Genomic DNA, 19,930 nt, shown 5'->3' with positions numbered 1-19,930 from the left:
ATATATATATAGGAGTAGAGTGGGGACCTAGTTTAATTAGTAATACTAATGGGTCCACCTGTTATAGAGCCCATTAACTGAGTTAGGCCTATATTGATATCTACTACATGACTAGGATAATAGGACCTAAATAATATGATCATGATAATCATGGGCTCCTTAACCATTCATTCAGACGATAACTTAGCCCTTTTTTTGTAACAAATTAGAATAAAAAATCGATCTATAATCAATGGAAGCCCATCTTATGAAAATTTTTAATATTTTTCTACTTAAGCGACATTGATTAAGACCTCTTCTTTTTTATTGAAGAAAATATATTTATTATATATAATTTGAAAATGACTTTCTGGCTAAGTGCACCTCATGTGGCCACATATGCAAATATCTTAAATAAATAATATCTTTAATCAAAAATCCAGTCCGCTAAAATCATTAACATTGAATTATAGCAGTCTTCATACTATTTATTAATATAAAAGCCCTTTATGGTTATAAATGTTAGTAATCTCTTCGACATGGTTTCGAATTTGGCTTAACATCAATGATAAATACCATAGCAAGCAACGATGCTTCTAAGTGTTTATGTTTATGTGTTTAGCTTAAGAGAAATGACAAAGCTACATGATTTGGTATTAGATAGAATGTATGATTAGTATCTTCTATTCTTTAAATATTTTTGTCTTTGCCAAGAAATTGGGTGAAAAAATAGTAAGTTTGCAATACCACACATAATGTATATATTATTTGGTAAGGTCCAGTTGGAACCCACTAATATATACACAAAATTATTGATGGATATTCTAAATAAACTAGAAAAATAGACATTTCTAGATAGCACTATTCATGAACATTCATGCACTCGTGCACACAAATGTACGTGCATATACAAATACATATGTTACATAAGCATGTGTATAGACATAGTCCTCTCAAATTAGATTAACAATAAATATGACTAAAAACATGCATATAGTTTCTGCAAATAATAAACTAGTTTTGTGCAAAAAATATCTATAATCTATGTGCAGCCAACCAATCCCATGAAATACCAAACTGTACAGCAATAAAAGAAACCCACAAGGACATAAACAAGCAAATGAGATGAATATCTTAGCATGAAATTGGGAAGCAATGGGGTTTGGGGAACTCCTGAAGCATCACAATCAAGCTAGCGGTAAGTGGGATTTGAGGAATTCTCAAGAAGAAGGGCCAACAATAGTGGGGTTTGGAGAACTCTTGAGAAGAATGGCCAGCGGCAATAGGGTTTGGGGAACTTTAGAGAAGAGGTGCGAATGGCGGTGGGTTTTTAAGAAAAGATAATTTAGATCGATGGGTGGGGGCTAGGGATGAGATTAGAGGGCCGACAGCGGATGGAGGTTTGGGAGGAGAGGATGAGAGCTAGCAACTCTAAATGGAGAGAGAGAAAGGGAGAGAGAGAGAGAGGAGATGAGAGGGTATTGGGGGTTCTCGTCTATAGAGAGAGAGGAGAGGAGAAGGGATTGAGGGGCCGATGAGTGGGGCTTCCCCTATAAATGGGGGTGGGGGTTAGGGGCGGAGAGAGAGAGAGGATTGGGGGTTGATGGATGGTGTTTTTCTTTAAATCAAGAGAGAAAAGAGAGGAGATAGGATTGAGGAAGGCAATGGTTAGGGGTCGAGAAGGAGGAGAATTTTGTTAGAAGAAAAAAATAAATTTTAAAATAAAAAAAAAATATATATATAAAAAAAAAAAAAAAAATGCAAGATTGACGTTTGAAACAATAACCTCTGTATGTGTGGGACACAATCTCATCCTTATCAATAGGTTTTTTGTTTTTATTTTTTTAATAAAATCACATCAGTCAAACAGTCATGAAAGTCCCTCCATTAGTTAAAATTAAGTATATCGAGATCTACACCGATCTGAGAGTTGGGAAGTTGACTGAAGTTAGACTCAAATCTGTTCGATCTGTGTCCGACCTCTCTCTGGGTGTGCGTATACACTTTTAATAGAAGGAAGAACACGTGCAAATCATACGCCCCTTCCGCCCCGGCATTTTCTCTCTCTTTTCCAGCGTCCGTATTCCCAAACCAAGCGAAACCTAGGGTTTCTTGAATGCGAACTCGAGCGGCCACAATCAATCGGCAGAGCCAGCAGCAGCGAAGGCAGGGAGCAAGGTTTCGGCGCGAGAAAACGGAAGATAGAGATGGGCACGGAAGGGGCCACTCCGGAAAGAAGAACAACCAGGTCCTCCTCCTCCCTCTCCAAACCCTCACTCGATGCCCCAAAACCCCCTCTCTCTACTCGCCCATCCCTACCCAATGATCTCCTATTCTCCGACGAACCCCTCTCCATCGACACCCTCCTCTCGAATTTTCCCGGCAGAGGGGCACAAGTCCTCGAAATCTTGCGCCTGATCGGGCCCCCGAATTCCCCCATGCTCCCTCTCCTCTTACATGGCGGCGTTTCCACCGGCAAGACCAGCGTCATCCTCCAAATACTCCACCATATAAACCGCCCCTTTGTCTACACCAGCTGCTGCTCCTGCCATTCCCCCCGAATCCTCTTCGAGTCCGTTCTCAACCAGTTGTTCCTCCATAGAAAGAATCCCAGCAATGGATATTTGAGCGCTCGGCGCTGTGAGAGGGCCTCCGACTTCATCAACCTGCTTCGAGATGCGCTATCTCAGGTGACAGGATCTCCTAGAGGTAAAAAGAGTAAGTTGGATGGCAACGGGGAGATGATTTATTTGATTTTCGATAATGTGGAGCTTATTCGGTCGTGGAACAAGAGCTCGGATATTCTTGCTTTGCTGTTTAGACTGTTTGATATATTGAATATTCCTGAAGTGGGTTTGATTTATATCAGTAATGCAGCACCTGATGCTTATTACTCTATGGCGGGTTCTGTTGAGCCTGTAGGTGTGTACTTTCCTGATTATACTGTGGATGATCTTTTTAATATTTTTATGTTGAGAAGCCCAGCCAATCGGAAACTCTATTCCTCTTTTCTCAGGTGAATTGGATCAACCTTCATACTTCAGTAACCGAATTCTTTTTTTTTTTTTCCTCCACTTGTTTGTGTATTCGATAGAAATAAAATTAATGTTCTTGGTAATGTTTACTAAATGAACAGTGTCGTTTTGAAGCCCTTCTTTAGAGTTACGAGACGGATTGATGAGTTAGCGACTGCATTTGATCCTCTATTTCAGAAATATTGTGAGCCTTTAGCTGATTTGAATCTGGTTCCTGATGAGAGCATGAAGAGAAGGTTGTTTGTTCGTCTTCAGCCACACCTGTCAGCTTCATTAAATGAGACATTCAGAGTTCCTTCTGAGTGTTCTTTTGAAGCTAATAAGGAGGGAACTTGTAGTAAGAAGGGGAATATAAGGAAATTAAGTGGAAGGGAGACTTCTAATGAATTGGATTTTCATATGTCTGTATCTGCAAAATATCTTCTGATCTCTGCATTTCTTGCTTCAAGAAACCCTGCTACTCTTGATGCAGCCTTGTTCGACTCAACTGGAGGCTCTAATAATCGTAAGCAAAAGAAGAAGTATGGCCTCTTTGTTTTTTCTATATATTTTTTTAAAGCTTATGTGATTGTGCGATGGCTACTTGGTTCACTAGATCCTTGGATCACTGATGTTCTTCTTAATTTGTGTGTAGGAGCTCTCAGGCAATTATGGATCAGAAAGATGAAATGGCTGAAGAAATGCTTTTGAAGGGACCTGGGAGCTTCCCCTTGGAAAGGTTGTTAGCTATATTTCAATGCATCACATCAGTTGGTGAAGGTACACTGGAGGAAGAACAACTTGAAGATGGGATGGTGATTGAAAGTGGGAATGTTGGGCTGATGTCTGATGTTCTATTGCAGCTATCTACTCTCTGCAATGCTAATTTTATATGCAAAAGTGGAAGCTGCCCCTTGGAAGGCTCGACTAGATACCGTTCTACTGTTGATGAGGATATGGCTTTGAAGGTGAGCAATTCTTTTCTGTCTTCTGTCGGGATTTCCTTCAATCATTTTACTGACGTAGAGATTTATCATGTATTTTCTTGAAATTCAGTAGTTTTTGAATGGTTGATAGGTTGCAAGGAGCATAAACTTTCCCCTGTCAAAATATATGTATAGAAGGTAGTCTTGAATACTAGTGGTTCTTAGCAACAAGTGGCAACTTTGAGTGTTGTATTATATCCTGGAGAGTATATCGGATAACCTGATTAGGTAGAACTTGCATAGGTAAGTCTAGCATCACTATTTTCTTATTAATCTTCAATGTACCTTGGTATATCTCTTAGTGAAGTAGTAAGCTAAGTTTGATTTGAATATTAACTTTTGATTGCAGATAACCATGTCAACAGAGCTCTAGATATGCTGACTTCCAGTCTGTTTGAGATGGACAATGCTCACAAGGCAGGCTGAGATAGCAATGGGGAAAGTCTGAACCTGAAACAGCTGGGGGAATATGATATTTAATCCTGATATAGGTCTAAGGCCCAAAAGATACTCTATGACTAAACTTATAACAGTTGCATATTGCTGATTATGGCTGCTGCTGCCATCATAGTGGATGAAAGGAATAAAGAGATCTTTATTTTGTCGTGGTGGTGGTGGTGGTGGTGGTGGTGGTGTATTTTATCTTTGCAGATGTTTGTAGTTGCTCAGATAATTCAAAATAGCAATAGAAACCTAAGGTGGAGATTTCACTGGCCCACATTTATTTTTTAAATAATATAGGCGTGCAGTTATTTTCTTAATCAAAGCTCGATCGGATGTTTCTTTTTTTATTTTTTTTATTTTTTCTCAATTAACATCATCACTTCTCTGAGTCTATTGCTTTACTGGCTTATATACTTCAGCTTTAGTGAGCTTTCAGTTTACTTATAGAATTAATCTTCATTGTTCCTCATGCAATAAGATGTTACATAATGTTGGGTCAAGTTGGGTTCATGTGATTGTGTGGGTGGATATACATTTTTTCCTTTTTTGAAATATAACACTGGCATGTGTACTTACATGCATGAGTGTGTTGTTTATGTATGTTTAAATGAAAACTTGATATGATTTTTGTTAGAATTCCATTTATTGTAGAATTCCAGTCCATATTGTGTATCCAATCTTTATATTCTTCTTTTTCTTCTTATTCTTATTCTGCCTTGGCACTAGACAGGTGCATAGGCAGGTTCGGGATGTCTTTGTTGCAGCTCTAATTACCTAGGATGTCAGCAGAGCACCTACAATGTTGGAGTGCCAATATGTCTTAGCAAGCACATAAATTATCTAGCATGTTCTCTGTTTTATATTGAAATTTATTTCGAATTGTCAATGAAGTTGCTAGCATTAGTTTTTAAAAGGAAAGTTGCCCAGTATGCTACAGTAGACTCTAATACACATCAAGTGAGTTGGCATAGAAAGGATCTATTTTCTTCAGCTAGGATCTGGGAAGATTTTATGGCTTCTATCTTTAGTATGTTTTCTGCCAATGGAGTTTTTATTTGAACTGCATACTTTGTAATGCAAGATTCTAATAAATTACTCTTCTTTTAATACGCTAGTAATTGATGTGATCTCATTACTCAATGCCTGGACATAAACTTGTGTGGAACTGAAGTAACAACTCAGAAATTTAATTGTTTGAAGTTTTGATATTGACTAATGAACCACTTAATCTTGATCCGTTGGACGTTTCCTTTAGAATAGAGAAAGAAAAAAATGGTCTTTTAAATTACTTTTGTTGTTATGGATTTTGAAGCTATTGGAGGTAATGATGCCTGTCCAGCAGAAACTCAAGAGTGAAAAAAAAAAAAAATCATCTTTGATATGGCTGGGAAGAAATTTCCAATAAGCATTTTCATTTTCACTGGTCCAAATAATTCAGCTTGCATCTTCAATTTCTCCTTGTTCATGATGGAAAAAAAAAATATTGGGAACTTTGGAAGAGCTGAAACATGGTCATTGTTAATGTGGCGACAATGTGTCAAAAAAGTTGATATTCAAAAGTTTTGAACAGTTATATTGCAAATCTTGTGCGACGATCATGTAGGACTTTTGAAAATCATTACAATGCAAGAAAAAATGATTTTCTAAAGTATACAAGGAGTATGACATGTTAATTGGTTTTAATTAATTTTCTCAACCCAACCTATCTTAGTTAAGATTTGATCCCAAATCAGCAGGGATCAGCTAATGAATTCTTTTCCTATAGTCTGTTTGGTTTTGAGCCATATTTTCTGAAAGATAAGAACTAACAAATCTTTCCTTATTTCTTCATCTCATATCTTTTCCGATCTATCTCTTTTCTATCTGCATCAAATTATGAGAAATTCTTTGTGCACTGTCCGTGGTGTAGAAAATCTGACATAAAGTGTATCGCTTCATCCTATTGAATTATATAGCCATCATTTTTCAACACGCATTTAATGTTCGTAATTTTATTTTTTTATTTGAAATTTGAAATGACGAAAATATTTTTTTTTGAAAGATTATGACATCCTATGCTGATATTATGGCATTCTGTATTGAAATTATAACTTTAAGATATCATAATTTTTTCACAGGATGTTCTAAAGAGAAAAATGTATTTTGGTCATGAAAAAATTGACATCCTGTGTCCTAAAGAAGGAAGGGTATTTTCGTCATTGAAAAATTATCATGGTAAATTTTCAATGACGAAAATATCCTTCCTTCTTTAGGATATCCTGTGAAAAAATTATGACATCTTATGCAGAAAGTCATAATTTCAATATTGAATATTATAATACCAGCACAGAATGTCATAATTTTTTTCTAAAGAAAAGAGGCATTTTCGTCATTCAAAACAAATGAAAATGTAGAACTACGGATATTAAATGGACATTAAATGTACATTGAAAAGTAGTGATCATGTGATACAATAGGATGAAACGGTGCACTCCACATCAGATTTTCTACACCGCGGGCGGTGCACAAAGAATTTCGCATCAAATTATTCCTTCAAGCCGGTGTCAATGTGGTCAAGTTGGGTGAAATTGTATTAACTTCTAATATGGCTTATGTACTAATTTGCTTACAACAGGTGCAACAGTGTTGTCGATCTAAAAATTTAGAATGGCATTTGCTTCCTTTCAGGTTCATCGTGGAATGTACATTCGCAATAAAGCAATAACTAGTACACATCAAACATATGAGAAGACGCTGGTAGGCATTGATGATGTTTATTGTTTGGTTGTGATGCATGCTGTGGGTAATGTATTTGTTTGTTGTGGGTGATGTCCAGGCAGCTGGTCATTGACGATGTCTATGGGGGCCTTTTGTCCCTAGCTATTGCCACGTAGGTGTGCCCGAAGCTAGTCTCAATCCAGCATCCTTGGCCATTTAAATCATGGATGATGTCTTTAATTGTTGCACGGCCCTCCAAGGTGTGCCTACCCATTAAATAGAAAGGAAACTAATGGAAAAAGTTCTGGATAGTATTACGTCAATGCTTTGGAAGGTGCTGATGTGGTCAAGGATAGAGAGAAAATCAAACATCGGGACACCATGATGGGCCTATAAAAGAAGTCTAGACTTGCTAGGAGGTGTTAGGTGGGAGATCCTCCGATGCTCAAGTTAGCCGAAGCTTCAGCACAGTAGATGAGAGAGAGAATATGGCAGCTTCGCATAGTGTTAAGTGTGCGAATCTTAAGGATCCCCTTCTTATCCCTTTTAAGTAGAGGTGGAGTTGCCGATTATCATACCTGAACCTGGTAGGCCCTTAGACTAGGTCATGAACTGTCGGGCCATTGGGATAGAGAATCTATGTATCAGAGATTATTAGTCATGGGAGGTGGCGATGCTCAGACATTCTGTTAGAAAATTTTTGGTGGTGGTCCATGTGGCTGATCAGGTCAGCGGACTAGGATTGGCTTATAGCTGAAGTGTTGGCCTGGACGTATCCTTACCCTTATCGACATCGACCATAGAAAGTTATCCTATATGGTCGGTGTTACGGTAGTTATCGTGAATACCTCAGATCAGCGTGACAACCATGGGATACCTTAGGTCTTCAAGCATTACCAGGACCGCTGACTTAAGAGTAGAACCATATGCAGAGCAGAGCTGCTTGCGTTTGCTCTATCGCATGGTCTGTCCGGCGCATTAGCTATTTTTGTTGCCTCAGCAGGACTAATGCCTTGGCACGTGGGTTGCCTTTGTTACGATAACCGACTCACTTTTTGATGTGTGCAACAGCTGTCCATCTTGAATGGATAGACTTGTGCGTAACCAACTCTTTTAATTTCGTGGGAGCGATTGAGGGCTAGAATATCTCATATGCAATGGCATGTTCAACGATACTACAATCTCGAGATCGTACAATTTCACAGCTGTTTGACCAGTTGTTCGACATCCTTTTATATAAGAAACCAAAGTCCTGAGGATCAAGATAAGCCAATCAATCCTTTTCAGAGAACTCGTTGTTGCTCTTGTTGTTTTCTGAGTCTGACTTGAGCATCGAAGGATCCTCATCGGAGTGAAAACCTCTGGTTTGGATTTATTTTGCAGATCACTCCAGCGCCAGCATCCCTACACGAGGCTCAGTCTTCTTCTCTCCAACCTCGATCGAATCGAGCAGCAATAGATAGAGGGAGGGCATAATCTTCAGTATGTCTCCAAAACGAACATCATCTCGGCTCTCCAATGCTGCCGTCTCTCATTGGGTGGAGAGCCAAGCCAACAACCGGGGGCAGCAACTGATGATTCAGAGTCCTCTGGCCACCCAGTCAGTACTGATCATGGCGGATCAATTTAGCCTGCTCTTTCAGTAGATCCAAAACTTGATGGCCACCGTTTAGACTATCCAGACCATTGTGGCATCTCTCCCAACGGCACCGCAGCCTGCTCAGGCTGCTCCTACACCTCCTTTAACGATGCAACTAATGGCCTTCTTGGTGGAACATCGGCACCTCCAGCGGTGGTGCCCCCACCGAATCTAGTTCCACCCTTGGCTCCTCAGTCACCACCACAGCCAGAGCCGTATGTGCCTTCTTAGAGCCCGGAGAAGATACATTCTTCAGAGCCATTCTAGGGCTCAGCAGTCGACCAGACGGAGATCTTCTAGTCCGCGATCGAGGCATGATTCAACCCCCGATCGTCATTCTCTGCAGTATTTTGAGGCCTACACCGTCCAAGATCTCGATATCGAATGGCGGTTCCAGGCTCTTGGCAAATAGATGGAAAAGAAAATTAAAAATGTACTCAACAATAACCACTCCTCGGCTCAACCCTATGAGGGGTTTAATAGTGAGCCGTGCTTCATCTCAAAGATAGTGTAGGAGCCACTCCCTCGATACTTCAAGCTATCTCAGCTAGAGGTCTATGATGGGACCGCCGATCTCGTCGATCATTTAGAAACCTTCAAGGTAGCTATGCTCCTTCAGGGAGCATCTGATGCAATTCTCTGTTGAGCGTTCTCTCTGATTCTCAAAGAGACGGTTTGACAGTGGTACTCAAGTTTGAAGCAGGCATCCATCTACTCCTTCGAGGATCTATGTTGGTCGTTCATCAGCCACTTTGTTAGCAACCAGCGGTAGTAGAAATGATTCGACTATCTCCACACCATCAGACAGAAGGAGGGCGAGTCGATCCATGTATTCGTCATCCGCTTTAACACGATGACTCTGGAGGTCCGTGATCTGGATCAGTCGACCGCGATGGCCGCGATGATGGGCAGCCTATTGAAGAATGACTTGAAGAAGTCATTGACCAAGATTTATCTCCAAAATTTTTTGGACATGTTTGCCCATATGGAGAAGTGTTAGATATATGTCCTAGAAGCCAATATGGCTGACACATTGTAATAAATCTAGGACATAATTTTATACTTAATACATTGATATGATCAATAAAAGGGTAAGTTTATATTTCATTCAAGTATGATATATCCTTGAATCATCCATGAAATTAGCTTTCAATACATATTTTCAAAGAGTTAAGAATTAGAGACATATATTTAATTTCTAAATACTCCTGATCATAGGGTCATCATGAGGATGGTGATCGATCCGGATAGACTGACGCACAGATCTCTTTCTTCAGGATAGATAGGTCTCTAGTCTACAGTATAGAGATACTGGACAACGAGTGTGAGTAATTGTTAGAGAATAACTAGTACTGAGCGTGATCATACGAGAGATCACTTGAATTTCTATTCAATCGTCAGTGATTGTCTCGATGCTGTAGTTGTGTGACTGGTCCTTTGATCTGAGATGGCACTACTGCTCGCAGTGAGGCTGCTGGAATTTGATTGACATATATACATGGGTCTTAATGAGTCTTTGTAGTAAATGTTAGCGATAGTTGGTTCACTATAAGAGTAGGATGCACATCAAGATAGGATCTATCGACCTTGATAGAGAAGAGTAGTCTTATGAGATTTGAAAGACTAAGTTTGAGAGTCTGTGGCCACAGCAGTGTGATTGATAGAAAAGAGTTTCTATAGAAGTCATAATTAGATTTGAACTGATCGAATCTGTTATATGACTGATGTTAAAGTTTGACAATTTATCTATGACCTGCCATCTAGTCGAAACTTACGATAGAGGGACTGAATCATACGTTAACTATATCTAGAGATTCATTTTGGTTCTATTGGGTTGCCACTACATACTACTAGGTGTCACTGATGGATTGTGAGAGCTCACTAGGGTTGTTCTGGATCGACAATCCTTGATGAGTTAAAATGAAATTATTCTGACCCATTGAAAAGAGTTTCAATGATACTTTGATAGAGATCAGTGTATATTTCACTACCAGATAAAATTGAACCTATAGGGTCACACAATAAAGAGATTAGATCTGAAATTAGCAATTGGACTTATAAAGTATCAATTGGGTTTAGAAAAATCCGATTGGATTCAAGGTAACCTTGCTAGCACATGGTTAGACCCAATTTTCTCTTTATGTTTGGATTTTTTATTTGATAAGATAATTCAAACTTAAATACCTACTAATAATCTAAATGAATTAGATTCATTGGACTCCAATCGTTGGGTGTCTAAGGGTTTGGATCATATGAATTAAGGGTGCAACTCTCTAATTAATTTTCTTGATAGTTATTCTTGGGCACCACCTTGATTTAATCAAGTTGGGCGTGTCCCATGATTAGAGGGCCTATGGATCTCATATGGGGCATTCCTTGGGTGTATTTTGGGGTGTGTTAATGTAGGTATAAGGACTCCAATTGTTGGCGCCTAATAGGTTTCCTAAGAAAACTCAAATAACTTAAGTTATTAGAAAAACTAATGTAAGTAGGACTTGTATTATGTAATTAAATAGGATTCAATCTTTTTGCCTATTTAAAAAGACCTCCCTTAAGGTCCTTAGGCAATCAAATCCAGTACCCCACACCTCTCTTAGAACCTCTCACGCCCTCTCTTCCTCTCCCTTTCTTTTCTCCCCTTGGACGTCCACACGTCCTAGCACTTGGGGTGTCCCTTCTTCATCATGCCCAAGGGCTGTTGGATGTCCACTTGTTTCTGGTTCTTGGTGCTTGGCAGTAGTGCAAGCAAGGGTAGAAAGGTAAGAGAAGAAGAGAAAAAGAAGATCAAGAAAAGAGATCAAGAGTGGATCGCGTTCCGGCTTCATTCAGATTCAGCAGGGTGAATTTTCTTAGAGAAGAAAATTCAACTTGAAGAGGGTTGTTCCAGACTGATTTCGAGTGGACACCTGTAGAGATCGAATACTTGTATGACTAGAAAAAAATTTTTTCTCTTTCAGATCTAGATTTGAAGAAAGAAATTGTGATATAGGTGTGTGATTTGATCATAAACTAAATTTCAACGTATATCAATTTCAGCACAAGAACTAGTTTCTTGTGATTTTATATTTTTATGCATGCATGATTCAGATTAAAAATATTTTAATCTTATATTCTACTGTAGTATTTAAAAAATAAAAATTTAAAATACATATGCATGTTCCAAACATCAAATTTCAATAGTGGTATCAGAGCCATGGGTTTCATATGCTGAAAATTAACATACATGTTTTGAAAGAAGTTTCAAAATCTGATTTTTCTTTGATACATAAGATATATAGATGAATCTTTGAATTTAAAATTTAATTTTAAATTTAATTTTAGAATATATAATTGATATATAAAAGCATGCATAGATCTGAATTTTGATTTAGAACGGTTTCTAGTTCATGTTCACATGATATGTAGATGCATGCATAAACCTAAAATTTTGTATGACCTGATTCATAATTCATGTATAAGATATATGATTGCATGTTTAGATCATAAAATTACTTTTAATATAATTCATGATTAGTATATGAGATATATGATATCATATTGTTGATCTGAATTTTATTTAGATCTGAATTTTACATGCATATATGAGATATATGTTTATATTTTAAATTTAAAAATTATTTTTATGATTTAAAAATTATTTTTATGCAAAAAATTTAGCTCTAAAATTAGATTTTGAAATCTAAAATTTATATTTATGCATGAGGGTTTTGATTCTGAAAAAATCAAAAATTAGGTCATGTACTTGGATTGCATCTAAGATTTTTGATTTGATTCATATGGGTCTAATTTGATTAAGTAATTGATCAAATTGAGTTAAGTGTTGATTAGGATTAGATCAATTAAGTTAAATGATCATACAATTATTGTTGATCGAATCGATTGAGTTTCGTATGTAGAATCGATTAACTTAAGGACCTAATTTGACTCGATGTTTTGAGCCTGATTCACTTGAGCTAACCTGTTTAGACTAATTGACCTATTGGTTTTTAATGTAAGTAATTGAGATATGGTTATTTAATTAGTTTCGTTCGCTTATCTGGCCAATTTATTGGTGTCCAATCTTCACTTACCTGATCAATTTGAAAAATTGGGTCTTGAATAAGGTTGCTTAGTGGTTTGATTTGGTCCATGCCAATTAGATCGATCATATGATGATTAATTAGATGAGACCTAAACCTAAATCTCTCCACAAATATTAAGTCCATAGGTCTTTCACCATTGTAGATGTGCGGACGTGCTACCAGCATTGATTGTTCTCGACTGGTCATAGTGGTTCAGTTGCATCGGAAACACGCAACCACTCTATTAGCAAAGAGTTACTCCAAGATAAGGATAGGGTTGAGCCCAATAACTGTTAGGTGAGGAGCCCAATGACGGTCTTGTACCTACTTATGAATAGTGGGTCGGGCTTAACTAAGGAGTATGGGCCATAACTGTTAGGTGAGCCCACATGACTTAGAGACCAAGTCACTTTAACATACTTAGAGAAGTATTTGGGTAAAAAGTTACCTATACATCGGTGTACATGTTACCAATAACTGTTAGGTAAGATGCATGGCATCGGTGGGACCGCAGCATCCACTAGAAATCTTTTATTGTGTTAGGATTTTCATTTCCACTCAAAGCGTGGAAGGATTGAAAAAATTAATGGGAGTCATTGTTTGCATCTTAAAATCTCTAGAAGCAAATATAATATTAAGTATAAAAGTCTAATTTGAATCTTTACTCTTGTAGTTAAATAATATCAGCCTCAAACCCTTTAGTCCGCATCCTTGAAACTAATCATTTGATTGGTACAAATTACAAAAACTGACTCAGAAACCTCAGGATTATCCTGACCTCAGAAAAACTAGGTCATGTACTCAATCAGAAATCTATAGTGCTACTAAACCATCCTACTATTGAGCAAAGGGCTGCTTATGAAAAGTGGATGGATGAAGACAGTTGGGTCAAGTGCTATATACTGGCTTCTATGTCAAATGAGTTACAAAGCCAGCATAAGCATATGCCTACTACTAGGACTATGATCACTCACCTGCAAGAGTTATATGGTGAGTGGAGCCATACAGCATGCTTCGAGGTATCCAAAAGACTTCAATCTGAAGATACGTGAAGGACAGTCTATCTATAAGCACTGTATGACAGTGATCAAGGATATTGAGGAGCTTGGAAAGCTCAGAGTTGATATACAAAGAAATTGTAGATGAATTTGATCCTTCAATCCCTTACAAGTTTATATAGTCAATTTATTGTAAATTTTCATATAAACAAACTCGATTGCACTATTCCCAAACTGCTCAACATGTTGGTCACTACGGAAGGAACCTTGAAGAATTCAAAGGGCACTATTCTCGCTGTGGAGTGAATTTCTTCTAAGAGAAAGTCTACTGAGAAGAAGAAGGTTAAATCTGCTAAGAAGCAGAAGAAGAAGAACAAGCCAAAGAAGGAAGTTCTTAGGAAGGCCGAAGTAAAACAAAAGTGTTTCTACTATAATGCTGAAGGCCACTGGAGGAGAAACTGTCCACTCTACTTGGAAAGCCTAAAGATCAAAAAAAGTGACAAACCTTCCGAAGGTATGCTCATAATTGAATCTAACCTTACGATTTCTACTTCTAGTTGGGTATTAAACTAGTTTGAGTGCTCATATATGTACCTCAATGCAGGGTTTAATAGAAAGTAGGAGGTTGAGGGAAGGTGATATGATCTTTTGGATCGACAATGGAGCAAAAATTATTGCAGAAGCCATTAGCACTTATCCTCTTCGATTACTATCTGATTTTAGATTAGATTTGAAGGACTATTATTATATTCCTATAGCTAGCTAGAATTTAATTTTTGTGTCTGTGTTAACACAGAAAAGTTTTGAAATTAATTTTAATAAAAATTTTTATTCTATTTTATTTATAAAATAAATTGATTGCATGAGGTCTTTTAATTGACAATCTTTATCACTTGTATTTGATGCGAGTGTGAATTTAAACGAGTAAATAGTGAGTGTCATAGGCCAAAAGAGATATAGAGATGAAATTAATCAGAAGTACTTATGGCGCCATAGACTAGGCCATATTGGAGAGGACAAGATAAACAGACTGGAGAAGATTGAGATCCTTGGCTCTCTTAATCCAGAGTTGTATCCAGCTTGTGAATCTTGCCTTCGAGAAAAAATGGTTAAGTTACCTTTTGTAGGACATGGAAAAAGGGCCACTGAGTTACTTTCCCTGGTACACACCTATGTGTATGGGTCATTTGATGTGCAGGTTAGGGGTGGTTATGCCTACTTTATTATCTTTATCGATGATCTGTCTAGGTATGGGTATGTGTATCTGATGAAACACAAGTCTGAAGCTTTTAAAAAGTTTAAAGAATTCAGACATGAAGTAGAAAAATAAACAAAAAAATTCATTAAGGTTCTTCGATCTGATCGAGGAAGGAAATATCTTAATAAAATTTTTTTTGAGTATCTTAAAGACAATGGCATAGTCTCTCAATAGACTCCTTCTGAAATACCTTAGCTCAACGAAATATCTGAAAGAAGAAATAAGATCCTATTGGATATGGTCAGGTCCATGATGAGCTTTACTAATCTATCTTTATATCTTTGGGGACATGCCTTATTAACTGCAATTCACCTGTTGAATAGGATTCCATCAAAATCGATTCCTACGACACCATATGAGATATAGTTCGGTAAGAAGTCAAGTCTAGGTTATCTTAAGACTTGGAGATGTCTAGTCTATGTCAAGAAATAGATGGCTGATAAACTAGCAGATAGATCTGTAATAGCTCATTTTATAGGGTATCCTAAAGAATCAATGAGATACTACTTCTACTTTTCACAAGACCATAATGTGATTGTGAGTTGGAACATCATATTTCTAAAAAAATAGTTTATCCAGGATGGTGGTAGTGAGAGGATAGTTGAGCTCGAAGAGAAGGTCTCTGAATAGCAAAGAGTTATAGATCCTCAGGAACCCGTTATCCATGAGCCAGTAGTTGACGTTCCTCTATTATCTTATAGATCTAGCAGGATCTTCCGACCTTCTGAAAGGTACATAGGTATGCTTACGGAGGAAGTAAAAAAAATATTTCTTATGGGAGATAAGGGTCATAGTGATTATCCTAATACCTTTGATGAGGTGATGTTTGATATTGATTTTGAGAAATGATTAAATACGATGAAATCAGAAATTGACTCGATGCACTTAAATCAAGTATGGATCTTAGTAGATCCATTTGAGGGTATTGTACCCATTAGGTGTAAATGGATCTACAAAAAAAAAATAGGTGCCGATAGTAAGGTAGAGACCTATAAAGCTAGACTTGTGACTAAAGGTTATAGTCAGTGCGAGGGATTAACTATCAAAATTTTTTTTTATCTATAGCCATGTTGAAATCCATCCGCACTTTACTTGTTGCAGCTTACTATAATTATAAAATCTTGTAGATGGATATGAAAATTACTTTTTTGAATAGATATCTTAAGAAAGATATCTATATAGAGCAGCCTATGGGTTTCACGTCTGGTGATGGTGATCATAGAGTCTGCACACTGTAAAGATCCATACATGGATTAAAGCAAGCTCTTTGGATAGATGGGTCTCTAGTCTATAGTGTAGAGACACTGGATGATAAGTGTGGATAATTGTTAGAGAATAACTAGTACTGAACGTAACCATACGAGAGATCACTTGGATTTTTATTCAATTATCAGTGATTGTCTCGATGCTATAGTTGTGTGACTGATCCTTTGATCTGAGATGGCACTACTGCTCGCAGTGAGCTATTGGAGTTTGATTGACACATTAACATAGGTCTCAATGAGCTTTTATAGTGGATGTTGGTGATAGTTGGTCTACTGTAGGAGTAGGGTGCGCTCAAGATGGAATCTATCGACCTTGATAGAGAGGAGTAGTCCTATGAAATTTGAGAGGTTAAGTTTGAGAGTCTGTGGCCACAATAGTATGATTGATGGAAAAAAGTTTTCATAGAAGTCATAATTGAACTTGAGCTGATCGAATCTATCATATGACTGATGTTGAGGTTTGATGATTTATCCATGACCTGCCATCTAGTCGGGACTCACGATAGAGGGACTGAATCATACGTTAACTACACCTAGAGGTTCATTTCAATTTTACTGGATTGCCTGCTACATATTGCTAGGTGTCATTGGTAGATTGTGAGAGCTCACTAGAGTTGTTCTGGATCGACAATCCTTGATGAGTTAGAGTGAAATTATTTCGATCCATTGAAAAGAGTTTCAATGATACTTTGATAGAGATCATTGTATATCTCACTATAAGATAGAATTGAACTTATGGAGTCACACAACAAAGGAATTAGGCCTGAAATTAGCAATTGAACTTATAAAGTGTTAATTGGGTTTAGAGAAATTCGATTGGGTTCAAGGTAACCTTGCTAGCATATGGTTGGACCCAATTTTTTCTTTACGTTTGAATTTTTTATTTGATAAGATAATTCAAACTTAAATATCTATTAATAATCTAAATAAATTAAATTTATTAGACTCCAATTAATGGGTGTCTAAGGTCTTAGATCATATAAATTAAGGGTGCAAGTTTCTAAATAATTTTCTTGATAGTTATTCTTGGGCACCACCTTGATTTGATCAAGTTTGGCGTGTCTCATGATTAGAAGGCCTATGGATCTCATATGGGGCATCCCTTGGATGTATTTTAGGGTGTGTTAATATGGGTGCAAGGGCTCCAATTGTTGGCACCTAATAGGTTTTCTAAGGGAACTAAAATAACTCAAGTTATTAGGAAACCTAATGCAAGTAGGACTTGTATTATGTGATGGAATAGGATTCAATCCTTTTACCTATTTAAAGGAACCTCTCCTAAGGTCCTTAGGCAATCAAATCCAGCACCCCATGCCTTTCTTAGAACCCCCCATGCCCTCTCTTCCTCTCTCTTTCTCTTCTCCCCTTGGACGCCCATACGTCCTAGCACTTGGGGCATCCCTTCTTCATCATGCCCAAGGGCTGTTGGGCATCCACTGGTGCTTGGCAGCAGTGCAATCATGGGTAGAAAGGTAAGAGAAGAAGAAAAGAAGAAGATATTGATAGAGATCAAAAGTTTATCGCGATCCAGGCTTCATTCAGATTCAACAGGCTGAATTTTTTTGGAGAAAAAAATTCAACTTGAAGAGGGCTGTTCCAGACTGATCCTGAGTGGACACCCGTAGAGGCTGGATACTTGTGCGGCTAGAAAAAAATATTTTTTCTTTTAGATCCAGATTTGAAGAAAAGATTGCGATACAGGTATATGATTTGATCACAAACTAAATTTTAGCATATGTCAATTTCAGCACATGACTAGTTTCTTGTGGTTTTATATTTTTATGCATGCATGATTCAGATTAAAAATATTTTAATCTTATATTCTATTACGGTATTTAAAAAATAAAATTTGAAACACACATGAATGCCCCAAACATCAAATTCCAACAAGAAGTATGCCTGCATAGAAGAGGCCTTTGCAGAGGAGTCCCTTGTCAGTTCTGTTGTGGTGGGACAAAATAAAGAGCGCTCTCCAAGATGAGAGGAGAAAAATCACCACACTCCCGATCTCCATTCTAGAGGTGGAGGAACAGGGGCCAAAACCATCGATCTCAAAGTCCTCAAAGAAGGGATCGGTGACCCTCACCCCCTGGGTGTTATAATAATTACACGTCCTTAACTATTTTCAGGAGGGAGGTGTTGATGGAAATCTAGGCCGAGCTGCCCCTAGCCTCCATAGATATAGACGAAGTTAGAGCACCGTGGTGACCCAAATAAGTATTGCTTTTATCATCATGATCACGGTCATGATATTGAAGACTGTCTTTAGCTCCGTGATGAGATTGAAAGGCTTATCAGGTAAGGGAGACTGAATCATTTCATTCGAGAGAGAGTGCCTCTATGGCAACCTCCTTCGGGACCTCAATGGCCATCTCCTTTGCCTTAACAGTCATTTTTTTTGCCTCAGCCACAGCCAGCACCAATGCAGTCGGCAAGACAGGAAGCAGGGGGACCAGTGGTAGTAGAAGACTGACCCATCCGAGATGAAATCCATATGATATCTGGGGGGCCATCTGGGTCGGTGGAGCCTCCAAAGGCGAAGAGGCCAAGACTTGAACATGAGGGTGAGGCTGCCATTATCTTCACCGAGTGGGATGCTGAAGCTATACTTTTCCACATAATGATACGATGATTGTAACAACAAATATTGTTGATTTTAATGTACACTGTATCTTTATTGATAATAAAAACTCCATCAATATTTTATATTTTTTTATCTTTACCCAAATAGGGTTTACACCAAGTCAACTAAATAGATTTGCTACCCCGGTTCAGGGTTTCTCTGGAGATTTCATAATCTTGAAGTGAATGATTAGGCTACCCATCACAGTGGGTACGACATCAAAATGGACGATGATCCAAGTCGACTTTTTGATGGTCAAGCTCCCTTCAGTTTACAATGCAATTCTTGACTGTCCGAGCTTATGGACTTTAAAGGTCATGGTGTCGAGTTTCCATTTGATGGTGAAGTTTTCAATCCCAAATGGAATAGGGCAAATCAATGCCTGGTTGCCCCTAAGGTGATGTCCCACCATCTGAAGGTGGATCCAACCTGCCATCCGGTTAAACAGAAGAAGCAGAGCTTTGCCCCAAAGCATCAGAAGACTATATTTAAGGAAATGAATAAACTACTCAAAGCTAACTTCATCAGAGAAGTAATATACTCGAATTGACTAGCAAATGTTATTCTGATCAAAAAGACAAACGAAAAGTAGCACATGTGCATCGACTTCATTAACCTAAATAAGATTTGCTCAAAGGATAGCTATCCATTACCTTGGATAGACTAGATAGTAGATGTTACTTCTGGACATGAGCTCCTCAACTTCATGGATGTCTTTTTTGGCTATAATCAGATCCCGATGATGTCTGAAGATGAGGAAAAAATAGCCTTTATTACTAACTGTGAGCTTTATTATTCAAGGATGATGCTTTTTGGCTCGAAAAATGTAAGGGCTATCTATCAGCGACTGGTGGATAAGATTTTTAAAGATCAACTCGATCGTAATATGGAGACATACATAGATGATATGCCGGTCAAGAGCCGTACAATCCCAAATCATGTTGCAGACCTCCAAGAGACCTTCGG

The 19,930-nt window shown here is 37.9% G+C and overlaps 1 protein-coding gene across 3 annotated transcripts; it reads left to right on the top strand.

Moving 5' to 3' along the window:
* Window positions 1–2,005: 2,005 nt before the first annotated feature.
* On the top strand, window positions 2,006–5,530 carry LOC105034434 (origin of replication complex subunit 5). 3 transcript variants are annotated; one of them, XM_010909598.4, is made up of 5 exons: window positions 2,007–2,995; window positions 3,116–3,535; window positions 3,649–3,961; window positions 4,071–4,222; window positions 4,329–4,697. In XM_010909598.4, the coding sequence occupies exons 1-4, from the start codon at window positions 2,187–2,189 to the stop codon at window positions 4,119–4,121; spliced, it is 1,593 nt and encodes a 530-aa protein (XP_010907900.1). In that variant the 5' UTR covers window positions 2,007–2,186; the 3' UTR covers window positions 4,122–4,222; window positions 4,329–4,697. The 3 variants fall into 3 exon arrangements, with proteins under 3 accessions (XP_073104820.1, XP_010907901.1, XP_010907900.1); XM_073248719.1 differs by lacking the exons at window positions 4,071–4,222; window positions 4,329–4,697 and adding an exon at window positions 5,154–5,530 and having other exon boundaries at window positions 2,006–2,995; XM_010909599.4 differs by lacking the exon at window positions 4,071–4,222 and having other exon boundaries at window positions 2,006–2,995.
* Window positions 5,531–19,930: the final 14,400 nt, after the last annotated feature.

Source organism: Elaeis guineensis, chromosome 14, assembly GCF_000442705.2.
Source record: "Elaeis guineensis isolate ETL-2024a chromosome 14, EG11, whole genome shotgun sequence".
NCBI lineage: Eukaryota > Viridiplantae > Streptophyta > Magnoliopsida > Arecales > Arecaceae > Elaeis > Elaeis guineensis.
The sequence above is the reverse complement of the archived record's forward strand: the minus strand, read 5'-3'. Positions and strand labels throughout refer to the sequence as shown.

Coding starts and splice junctions, on each gene's coding strand:
- LOC105034434 (XM_010909598.4), top strand. CDS start 2,187: ATGGGCACGGAAGGGGCCACTCCGGAAAGAAGAACAACCAGGTCCTCC. Junction 2,996..3,115: donor CTCTATTCCTCTTTTCTCAG/GTGAATTGGATC, acceptor CTAAATGAACAG/TGTCGTTTTGAAGCCCTTCT. Junction 3,536..3,648: donor AATCGTAAGCAAAAGAAGAA/GTATGGCCTCTT, acceptor ATTTGTGTGTAG/GAGCTCTCAGGCAATTATGG.